General features: G+C 43.2%; 2 protein-coding genes across 2 annotated transcripts; both read right to left on the bottom strand.

Annotated features, from left to right (window-relative positions):
- Positions 1-873: 873 nt before the first annotated feature.
- LOC122115472 (olfactory receptor 1361-like) lies at positions 874-1,794 on the bottom strand. Its single transcript, XM_042688964.1, has one exon. It carries the CDS (start codon positions 1,792-1,794, stop codon positions 874-876), a length of 921 nt encoding a protein of 306 aa, XP_042544898.1.
- Positions 1,795-10,213: 8,419 nt separating this feature from the next.
- LOC122115456 (olfactory receptor 1361-like) lies at positions 10,214-11,137 on the bottom strand. Its single transcript, XM_042688942.1, has one exon. It carries the CDS (start codon positions 11,135-11,137, stop codon positions 10,214-10,216), a length of 924 nt encoding a protein of 307 aa, XP_042544876.1.
- Positions 11,138-12,475: the final 1,338 nt, after the last annotated feature.

The raw sequence follows: 12,475 nt of genomic DNA, 5'->3' as shown, positions 1-12,475 counted from the left end.
GGCCACTTACTTTGGGAGTGTGTAAACCCACTGAAACCCAGAACAGATCTAAATATCTGAGAGTTGTTCTGAAAGGAGGGTACCCTGGGCTAGGAGTGAGGATTAGTGGTAGAGTGCTTGCCTATCATGCATGAAGCCCTGGGTTCAATTCTTCAGTACTACATACACAGAAAAAGCCAGAAGTGGCACTGTGGCTCAAGAGGTAGAGTGCTAGCCTTGAGTAAAATAAGCTCATAGACAGTGCCTAGGCCCTGAGTTCAAGCCCTGGGACTGGCAGAAAAAAGAAAGGGAAAGAAAAAATAAAGGAAGAAAGAAAGAAAGAAAGAAAGAAAGAAAGAAAGAAAGAAAGAAAGAAAGAAAGAAAGAAAGAGAGAGAAAGAAGGAAAGAAGGGAAGAAAAAAAGAAAAAATTAGAGAAAAGAGAGAAATCAAAGAAAAGACAAAAATCAAAAAATGAAAGCAGTATATCAGAATCAGCCCCCACTCTCTTTTTTATTAGACATGGGGCTTGAATCCAGGGCCTGGGTGCTAGCGCTCTACCACTTTGAGCCACAGAACCACTTCTGGTTTTCTATTGGTTCACTGGGGATAAGAGTCTCATGGACTTTTCTTCCTTGGCTGGCTTTAAACTGTGATCCTTAGATCATGATAGATAGCATTATTGCCATGAGCCAGTGGTGCCCAGTAGATAATAGGCTTATGATCATGAGTAGGTATCGGCATTAGGTTTATAAGCACGATCAACATCATAAATCACCAATGACAGACATACATATGAGCTAGTTTTGCATCTGCATGGTTTTCATTTTTCTTATTACAAATAGGAAGAAATGTAGGGTAGGGAAGACCCATCTCAACCTTTCAGATTTCTATTCTAGGATCTGAGAATTACCTTCCTTAGGGCTGCTTTTATGTCACGATTCCTCAGGCTGTAGATGAAGGGATTGACCAGGGGTGTCATCACTGTGAAGAGGACAGTGGCCACCATGTCCGCCACTGAGAAGGAGGACGAAGGATGCATATAGACTCCCAGGATCGCCCCATAGAAGAGGGACACCACAGTGAGGTGAGACCCACAGGTGGACAGGGCTTTCCTTATGCCACGGGCAGATGGCACTCTCAGCACGTTAGAGAAGATGTAAGCATAGGAGACCACGATGCAGGTGAATGGTGTTAGAAAGATCACCCCTCCCTCAGTGAAAGCTGCCATGTCATTGATGAAGGTATCGGAACAGGAGAGCTTCAGTAAAGGGTAGGGATCACAAAAGAAGTGGTGCACTGTGTTGTCTGAACAAAACGTAAGCCGGATCATCAGAAGAATGTGAAAGAGAGCATGCATGTTTGTGATAACCCATGATATGGCCACCAGCAGGACACAGAGTCTGGGCCTCATGATCAAGGAGTAGTGCAGTGGGCGACAGATGGCCACATAGCGGTCATATGCCATTGCACTCAGGAGGAAGCCATCCATGTTGCCAAAAGTGATGAAGAAATACATCTGGGTCATGCACCCCACATAGGAGATGGACCTGCTACCCACCAAGTGATTCACTAGCATCTTGGGGACGGTGACTGATGAAAAGCAGATGTCGACACTGGAGAGGTTGGCCAAGAAGAAGTACATGGGTGTGTGGTGAGGGTCACAGCTGATGGCCAAGATGATGAGAAAGTTCCCAATGAGAGTGACCAGGTACGTCCACAGGAACACTCCAAAGACAACCTCTTCTCGATCTGACTGTCCAAAGAATCCTAGGAGGAGGAATTCTGTGACTGTAGTCTGATTGTTCCCCTCCATGTCTGTGGAGAAGAAAGTATCATCATCATACAGTAAGTTCACATACTAGCATGAGAACAAATAATTTAGAGAAAATTACACCTTGATTGGGAATTAAATAAAACTGGATTATCTTATTTTGTAATTTTATAGAAAGAAAGCTTAATTAATTCCAGTAGAAATTACTAATGAATATGTGTTGTTGTTGTTTTTTTAATCCACTCTAGTCTTATTTGCAGAGTTGCATGGATAGGTAACTTTTTTCTTTCTTTTTGCTGGTCCTAGGGCTTGAACTAAGGGCCTGGGCTCTGTCCCTGTGCTCAAACCTAGAGCACTTGAGCCACTTGAGCCCAGAGCGACACTTCCAGCTTTTTCTATTTATGTAGTACTGAGGAATTGAACTCAGGGCTTCCTGAACTGTTTATGTAGTACTGAGGAATTGAACTCAGTGGCTACCACTAAGCCACATTCCCAGCCCGATAAGTAATTTCTTATACCACATTTTCTTTAACAATTTTGGCTTGATATTTCACTAAATAATTCAGAATGCATGGATTGACAAAGCACTATGATTCTGCCTCACCCTAGTTGGCATGGCTTTCATTTAAAAAATCAAGTAATTATGAGAATATGGGGATAAAGCAACTCTCAATCACTGTTAGTGGAATAGAAATGAGCGCAACCACTATGGAAATCAACATGGAAGTTCCTCAACACTAAGTATAGAACTTAGTGATCCTGCCATACTTCTCCTGAGCAGACGTGAAATAAGTCAGCGTACAATGGAGATACCTGCACATTCATGTTTCTTGCTACGCAAATCATAATAATCAAGTTATGGAATCATTCAAGGAGGATTATTTAGTAACTAAGAAAAATGAAATTATATCATTTACCGATAAATATATGGAACTGGAGATCATCATGTCAAGTAACATAAACCAGACTCAGAAAGACAAATGCTATATCTTTTCTCTTATATGCAGAATCTAGATCCATAAATTACAAAGTAAGACACATGAGCTTCAATGTAGTACTATTGGAATGAGGGGTCAGATGGAGGGAGAGAGTTAGGATCAATGAACATTGTATGGTTGTGTGGAAATGTCATCAGGAATTCTGTTATTTTGTATATTAAATTATAAAAGAAGAAATTATATATTGGCAGGTGATTTACAGAGCCAACAAGTGTTAGAGGTCTAAACTAAATTCAGGGCTTCTTTTTCTTTATGCTGTTTTTTCATTAGTTACCATGATTGAAATTTTGACCAAGTGGCAAAGATGCATCAAGTGACCTAGGATCATCCTGAACAGTTTGACTCTGGATTTTCTATTTTTGTTAGAAAAAAGAACCTTTGGGGGGTTTTGATAGACGCTTTCCCTACCACTGACATGTGTCACATAGCCCACAGCTGATGGTCTGCTATCAAAATATCCGTAAATTGCTATGGGTAGATTTCTCCCTCTCTATGGAGCTTGGAAGAAGTCAATATCTGATGTAGCTGGATTTGTCCTCTTAAGTATAACAGGGATTTACTGACTGATAATGAGCAATTCATGCCATTTCCACAAAGTTAAGGACTAGGATGTAACCCTTCTTGGCAACGGGCAGGTCAAGCCAAAGACTGTGATTTAGAGGTGGGTTAGAGGATGTACCTACTATGGTACATCCTATTATGGACCTTGATGCTAGTGGCTCATGCCTGTAATCTTAGCTCCTCAGGAGGCTGAGATCTGAAGACTGCAGTTTGAAGAGAGCCTGGAGATGAAAGCTTGTGAGATTTTCATCTCTGATTAACCACCAGAAAACCAGTGGTACTGTGGCTTAAAGTGGTAGGGCACTAGCTTTGAGCAAAAGATCCCAGGGTCAGCATCCAGGCCCTGAGTTCAAGCCCCACAATCCACCGAGAGCAATATGTAGGTACATATATGTACATATATATACAGATACACATGTACTTATTATGGGTACAATAATGTGACCACAACCAAGGGAGTTAAAGTAATGAAATTAAAGAAAAAATCTGAAGGTTTGAAATTGTTGTTGTTGTTATTATTATTGTTATTATTATTTTTTAAACCTGGGTTCGCTACCCAAGCCACAGTAGATAACCTGGACAATTCTGATGGAAAATGGTAAACAAGGGCAATATACATTGTGAATTGGGAGTTGGATTGGTTGAACTTGTCATCAAGACAAGGGATTGTCTTGACTGGTGAATGTTAATATTCTGGACTTCAAATTGTCACATAGCAGAAGCAGAGCTAATGAGCAGTGATAATATGTCAAGGGGCATTTTTCCTTCTGAGTTGTCACTATTACAAGGTCTACATGTTGACAGCAATCAGATCCAATTATCCCACCCTGTCCCTACAGAGTTTGTACTGAGAGGTAACAGGTACAGGTGGTAGAAAAATGATACCATGGGGCTGGGAAGGTGGCTCAGTGGTAGAGCATTTGCCTTGCATGCATGAGGCCCTGGGTTCGATTCCTCAGCACCACATAAGCAGAAAGAAAAAAGCCAGAAGTGGCGCTGTGGCTCAGGTGTTAGAGCGCAAGCCTTGAGCTGAAGAGCTGAGGGACAGCGCCCAGGCCCAGAGTTCAGGCCCCATGACTGCACCTCCCCCCCCCCCGCAAAAAAAAAGAAAGAAAAATGATACCATTTTCTAGTTTAAATGTGAGTGCAATCAGCCAGTACAGAAAGCCAGTACTCAGTGGTGGGTCAAGCACAAAACCCCTATGTCTTTGAATGAATCTTTTTTTTTTTTTTTGGTCCGGTCGTGAGGCCTGAACTCTGGGCCTGGGCGCTGTCCCTCAGCTCTTCAGCTCAAGGCTAGCGCTCTACCACTTGAGCCACAGCACCACTTCTGGCTTTTTTCTTTCTGCTTATGTGGAGCTGAGGAATCGAACCCAGGGCCTCAAGCATGCAAGGCAAGCGCTCTACCACTGAGCCACTTTCCCAGCCCTGAATGAATCTTTGGAAATGATCTTTGGAAACATCTTTGGAAATGAAACTGAACTATCCTTACAGATTCTCTATAGGGACAACAAGGTTAACTACTCCTTGGATAATGACATTTAGCTTGAGTAAGTGACATGTGTAGAAGTCTGCTTTCCTATACTGATCTATTATGAGTCAGACTTTAGTGTATGAATCAGTTGAGATTTTTGACTTAATCTGCTCCACCTGGTGTTTGGGTCCCCGCACCCTAAGATGAAGGCTTCCTTAGTCTATAGAGTCCATCCAACAGCCAGCACCTCTCTGTGAGACTCAGACTATGATTCCAACACCTGGGCTCTGAGACACCTTCATGATGGAATCACAGACTACTTTGGATGGACACAGAGAAAAGTGGTACCCCAGTATAGATCAGAGAAGGAACGGCATGGCCTTGTTTGGCTGGAAAAGGTACATCTCTGTTGCTGTGGAAACAGCAGGGCTCTTGGATCTGAGCTGTGACCAAGCTTAGTAACGGCCTGCAGTGACCGGTCCTATTCACTGTTGGCTGATCCAGTTGTCTTTCTCCTTTTCCACCACCCACTTTCTGCTTTCCCTCTAACCCTCTTACCTGGCTGCTCTATTAATGCCAAGTGCTTTCATAGCATCCTGCCTCTGCTGGCTCCATGTTGGACCTGGTGAAGGAGAAATTCCTTCTTTGTAAGTAAAGCCTTTGCTTACTGGAATGGAACACCGAGTGAGACCTGTTGCTCTCTGATCAAGGGTGGATGACTGGGAACTGACAAATACACTGCCGTCCCTGGAGATGGAGATTTCCATGAGGATGGATGCTAAGTTGGGCGTCCCTAGGGTTGATTCTCCACAGATCCTCCTTAGGGATCACACTGTGTGCTCACTGTTTGTATGTCATCTCCATGAAGAAATAGGAGTAGGAGAAACATCTCATGTGGAAATACTTGTCAGCAATCTCACATTTTTTATTATTATTAGTGGAAGCCTTGAGCAGGACAAAGTTTCCTCTAAACTCCCACAAATTTGGATTTGACTTTGATTGTCCTTATCATGCAAAACATTAGCCATCTCTGGTGCAAATGTAAAATATTGGCTTCATTGATAATTTTGGTGTATGAATTTAACCCTTAATATGTGGGATATTTTTCTAGGCAGGTTTCTAGAATATCTTTGTATTATAAAGTAATAGTTTTCATTTGAACTTTTATAATGCATCCTGATTATACTCACTCCCTCTATTTAGTACTCTCTCTTGTCTGTGTCTCCCAAGAAATCAAATTCCTATACTTTATTTCTCTCCATACCCCAGACAGAGTTCCCCTATTCCTTTCATGCCCTTTCTCCCCATACATTCCACACAGGAGAGAAAACATGCGATGGATTGGCTTTCTGAGTCTTGATTTAGGTGGCAAAGGTTTAGGTTTCTCATGGGGACAAATGCATTTTTGCCCCTGTGTCTATGCTACAGAATACCTGATGCAGTGCTTGGAATAGTGCATGTTTGGAAGTCTGGGGAAGCGTTGAGAGTGTGCAGAACAGCACTGGAGGGGGGTGGGGGGGTGGTGGGAACAGCCGTGGCTGTCAGAAGCAAGAGATGGTGGAGGGACTCAGTGGAAAGCTCTCGGTGGAGAGAATGAGCAAGAAGAGAAAGTTGAAGTGGGATTTGCCAACTTTCTGACAAACTCTCAGAGAATAGTTCTGTTTCCTTTCTGGCTAGGAATCTGGGGTATTCTCCATTTTTTATTGCCCACTGATACTTAACGTCAGAAAAGTATTCAGTTTATCTGCCTATTTCCTAGTTGGTGATTGGGAGGATTTAGATTTTATCTTCTAATTGACTTAGATTACATATATGAGGCAGGGGAGGTTTTACTGTTCCATTTCTACACAAGGAGTTTAGTTTCTGGAGATCTCCACATATTCTGGTTATTAACCCCTGTCAAACTCACAAGCAAACGTGGGGTTTTTTTCGCCATTCTGTCTTTTATTCTGGCGTCTGTCTTGCTTGGTATAGAGACTACATTCTACTTTCTCATCCCATAATATTTCCCTTATGCTAGTTCTGAGGCTGGAACTCAGGGCCTCAAACAGTCCCTGGACCCTCAGAAGAGAGCTGTGTCTGGGGAACAGTGTGGGGATGAGGGATGAGAATCTATTTTGACACGCACTGAGCTCAAGTCAAACTTTCCTCTTTGAGTCATCTTGATTGGTTTCTAAGCAGTTGGACCCCAGGGGCCAATTAGCACAAGACAGAAAGTATCTGTAGAGGGGAAAGGTGTGGCGCCCCAGGAGTTTAGGCTATAGAAATGGAGGCTCCTGGTGTCTGCTAACCCAGGCCCTGGGGAAAAACACATGGTACTAGTCTAGACTTCATGGCTGTCTCCATGGAGGACTCTGCACAGCTGGTACAGCACCTGCTTCCAGGAGCACTGAGCACTGCAGACACTGTGCGGTCTTAGGCTCTAGCTACATCCTTTTGTGTCCTATGACATGTCCCTCACATGACAGAATCTAACCAGGAAGGTTCTAGATATGTCCTTGCAGAATGTTTCTCATCCCCTGTCTTCTCCCTGGTAAGGAGACGATGCAGAACACCATGGTTCACACAGTAGGAGAATGACCACAGGTTTATGTGCAAATGACCAGGATCAGGAACTGAGAGTTCATTCCACACACACACAAGACAGAGGGACTTCCCTGTCCACGCTGCTGACATGTAGGCATCCCTTTTTCCCCTGGCAGGCAGGATTTTGTGTGTGATGAATTGTGACCTTCCATGGTGAACTTGAAGGTATATGGAGGGAAAGCTGGTTTTGGTTGGTCTGACTTCTGTTGATTGACTTTTGTCTCTAACATCACCCCAAATAGTCTTCCCTTTAGGTGCAAAGCCCAAGACCATGTGTTCTGAAGCAGTCCCCACAGACGTCCTTCGCATCCACATCTTTGCCTGCCTTTCCCAGCACTCTTCTGTCTGAATTCTCTTCCTTTTTTCCTTTCCTCATTCTCTGCTATAAGATGCCCTCAAAAAAACAACCAAAAAACCTCTAAAGTTGGATTCCAGTGGCTCAAACCTGTAATCCTAGTTACGCAGGAGGCTGAGATGTGAGGACAGCGGTTCAAAGCCAGCCCCAGCAGGAAAATCCCCAGTGAACCACCAGAAAATGGGAAGTGGTGCTGTGGCTCAAGTGGTAGCATACTAGCCTTGAGCTAGAGAGCTGAGGATAGCACCCAGGCCCAGAGTTCAAGCCTCACAACTAGCATGTGGGAAAGGGCAATTCTAGTAGTTGTACATTTGCTTTAACCAATTCACGAGCCATAGTGCACAGACATGCACAGAACCCAACTTACAGGGCTTCGGGAGAGTGTGGACTTCCTAGTTTAGCTTGTTTCAGAGCCCTGGGAATGTGACTGCCTGTAATGGACTTCATTTCCCCCCCTCATGCATCATTGCATTTCTCAAATCGCTGATACAAGTATTTGGTACTTAAATTATATGACTCACTATGATCCCATGAGAGTCTTCTTTATAAGCATTACCCGCACCTGTGTACACCTCTTCATGACATCTCTCACGCCTGTCACCCTACCTAGTCAGGAAGCTGAGATCCGAGGATCCCATTTTGAGGCCAGTTCAGACCAGAAAGTTTGTGAGATCTCTAACAACAAAAAGCCAGAAGTGGAGCTGTGGCTCATATGGTAGAGTGCTAGCACAAAAGCTCAGGGACAGTGCCCAGGACTGGCACACATGCACACAAAAAGAACCGGAGCTCTTCCAAGGACACACCTCTGCAATACTCTTCAACACAGTCATCTAAGGAGGAGACACGGTTGACTTGAAACTAAGTGGAATGAGTGAAGGCAACAAGATTTCTTCCTACAGCATCATTACAGTCACGGTGGAGAAGCAACAGTCCTCCCTGCCTTCCTCACTGCCTGTGAGAAACGGTTGACAGGATACAATCAGTGCATTAGGAAGATCAAACGAGGTCTCTGTGTAGTGATGTACAGGGAGAGATAGGAGCAATGAAGCTCCTCATATAGATTTTCATGTAGCCAAAATCCTGGTCAGAATTGATGAGAGGCCAGCCCAGAGCAGGAAATTGCTGATGTCAAGACAACCAACTTCTGTGACCAAAGGGTGGAGGGTATTGAGGAAGGAGGGCAGCGCAGATAAGAATACCAGGAAAGGGAGGGATGATGAGGACTAACCCCTGAAGATTCAGGACAGCACTCTCTGGGTATCAGGGAGAAGAAAGTCTTCAGGTGTAGAAGATGATTGAAGCTTGGGATGCCTGTCCCAAGGAGCAGAACATAGCTTAGACTTAGACTTGGAATCAAAAGTTCCCACATTCCAGGTGCAATTCTACCATGCATTCATGGTCTTATGTCCCCACGGTCTTAAAGGAATTGTAGACATTTCAGTTCTAAGGGAAGCTCTGCTTCCTGCAGCCCATAGAATGTGAAGGGACACAGGAGTCACAGTGCAGACTGTAGCAACTCCTCATTTGATACCCTACGCTCAGGTGAGTATGAAGACTATAACCCTTTGTCTTCTGTGAAATGCCAGATTATTGTGGTGGCCACTTACTTTGGGAGTGTGTAAACCCACTGAAACCCAGAACAGATCTAAATATCTGAGAGTTGTTCTGAAAGGAGGGTACCCTGGGCTAGGAGTGAGGATTAGTGGTAGAGTGCTTGCCTATCATGCATGAAGCCCTGGGTTCAATTCTTCAGTACTACATACACAGAAAAAGCCAGAAGTGGCACTGTGGCTCAAGAGGTAGAGTGCTAGCCTTGAGTAAAATAAGCTCATAGACAGTGCCTAGGCCCTGAGTTCAAGCCCTGGGACTGGCAGAAAAAAGAAAGGGAAAGAAAAAATAAAGGAAGAAAGAAAGAAAGAAAGAAGGAAAGAAAGAAAGAAAGAAAGAAAGAAAGAAAGAAAGAAAGAAAGAAAGAGAGAAAGAGAAAGAAAGAAGGAAAGAAGGGAAGAAAAAAAGAAAAAATTAGAGAAAAGAGAGAAGTCAAAGAAAAGACAAAAATCAAAAAATAGAAAGCAGTATATCAGAATCAGCCCCCACTCTCTTTCTTATTAGACATGGGGCTTGAATCCAGGGCCTGGGTGCTAGCGCTCTACCACTTTGAGCCACAGAACCACTTCTGGTTTTCTATTGGTTCACTGGGGATAAGAGTCTCATGGACTTTTCTTCCTTGGCTGGCTTTAAACTGTGATCCTTAGATCATGATAGATAGCATTATTGCCATGAGCCAGTGGTGCCCAGTAGATAATAGGCTTATGATCATGAGTAGGTATCGGCATTAGGTTTATAAGCACGATCAACATCATAAATCACCAATGACAGACATACATATGAGCTAGTTTTGCATCTGCATGGTTTTCATTTTTCTTATTACAAATAGGAAGAAATGTAGGGTAGGGAAGACCCATCTCAACCTTTCAGATTTCTATTCTAGGATCTGAGAATTACCTTCCTTAGGGCTGCTTTCATGTCACGATTCCTCAGGCTGTAGATGAAGGGATTGACCAGGGGTGTCATCACTGTGAAGAGGACAGTGGCCACCATGTCCGCCACTGAGAAGGAGGACGAAGGATGCATATAGACTCCCAGGATGGCCCCATAGAAGAGGGACACCACAGTGAGGTGAGACCCACAGGTGGACAGGGCTTTCCTTATGCCACGGGCAGATGGCACTCTCAGCACGTTAGAGAAGATGTAAGCATAGGAGACCACGATGCAGGTGAATGGTGTTAGAAAGATCACCCCTCCCTCAGTGAAAGCTGCCATGTCATTGATGAAGGTATCAGAACAGGAGAGCTTCAGCAAAGGGTAGGGGTCACAAAAGAAGTGGTGCACTGTGTTGTCTGAACAAAAGGTAAGCCGGATCATCAGAAGAGTGTGTAAGAGAGCGTGTATGTTTGTGATAACCCATGATATGGCCACCAGCAGGACACAGAGTCTGGGCCTCATGATCAAGGAGTAGTGCAGTGGGCGACAGATGGCCACATAGCGGTCATATGCCATTGCACTCAGGAGGAAGCCATCCATGTTGCCAAAAGTGATGAAGAAATACATCTGGGTCATGCACCCCACATAGGAGATGGACCTGCTACCCACCAAGTGATTCACTAGCATCTTGGGGACGGTGACTGATGAAAAGCAGATGTCGACACTGGAGAGGTTGGCCAAGAAGAAGTACATGGGCGTGTGGAGGTGAGGGTCACAGCTGATGGCCAAGATGATGAGAAGGTTCCCAATGAGAGTGACCAGGTACGTCCCCAGGAACAGCCCAAAGACAACCTCTTCCTCATCTGACTGTCCAGAGAATCCTAGGAGGAGGAATTCTGTGACTGTAGTCTGATTGTTCCCCTCCATGTCTGTGGAGAAGAAAGTATCATCATCATACAGTAAGTTCACATACTAGCACGAGAACAAATAATTTAGAGAAAAATACACCTTGATAGGGAATTAAGTAAAGCTGGATTATCTTATTTTGTAACTCTATAGAAAGAAAGCCTGATTAATTCCGGTATAAATTATGAATAGGAGCCTTTATGTTTGCTGTTTAAATCAACTTTAGTCCTATTTACATAGTTGCATGGATAGGTAATTTCTTATACAATATTTAATTTAATCTAACAATTTTGGCTTTCTATCTCATTCAAGCATTCAGAATGATTAGATTGACAAAATATTAAAATTCTGATTCACCCTACTTGGCATGGCTTTCTTTTCTTTTTCTTTTTTCTTTTATGGGTGCATGTGGCTTGAACGTGTGGCCTGGCCACTGTCCCTGAGATTTTTTTTTTTTGCTGAAGGCTAGTGCTTTGAGCCACATCACCACTTCCAGTTTTGTGGTGGTTAATTGGAGATAAAAGTCACAGAGACTTTCCTGCCTGGGCTGGCCTTGGACCATGATCCTCAGATCTCAGCTTCCTGTGTAGTTAGGATTATAGGAATGAGCCAACCTCACCTGGCTGGCTTTACTTTCATAAGGAAAACAAACAAAATCGAGTAATTATGAGAATATGGGGTTAAAGCAACTCTCATACACTGTTAGTGGAAAAGAAATGAGCTCAACCACTATGGAAATCAAAATGGAGGTTCCTCAACACTAAGTATAGAACTTAGTGATCCTGCCATACCTCTGCTGAGCAGACATGAAATAAGTCAGCGTACAATGGAGATACCTGCACATTCATGTTTCTTGCTATGCAATTCATAATAATCAACTTATGGATTCATACAAGGAGAATTATTTAGTAACTAAGAAAAATGAAATTATATCACTTGCAGAGAAATATATGGAAGTGGAGATCATCATGTCAAGTAACATAAGACAGACTCAGAAAGACATACATCATACCTTTTCTCTTATATGCAGAATCTAGATCCATAAATACAAAGTAAGACACATGAGCTTCAATGTAGTACTATTGGAATGAGGGGTCAGATGGAGGGAGAGAGTTAGGATCAATGAACATTGTATGCCTGTGTAGAAATGTCATCAGGAATTCTGTTATTTTGTATATTAAATTATAAAAGAAGAAATTATATATTGGCAGGTGATTTACAGAGCCAACAAGTGTTAGAGGTCTAAACTAAATTCAGGGTTTCTTTTTCTTTATGCTGTTTTTTCATTAGTTACCATTATTGAAATTTTGACCAAGTGGCAAAGATGCATCAGAGGCCTAGGATCATCTTGAACAGCTT

Source organism: Dipodomys spectabilis, unplaced genomic scaffold (assembly GCF_019054845.1).
Source record: "Dipodomys spectabilis isolate Male_0828 unplaced genomic scaffold, ASM1905484v1 ptg000119l, whole genome shotgun sequence".
Lineage (NCBI taxonomy): Eukaryota > Metazoa > Chordata > Mammalia > Rodentia > Heteromyidae > Dipodomys > Dipodomys spectabilis.
This window is presented reverse-complemented; position numbering and strand designations above follow the sequence as displayed.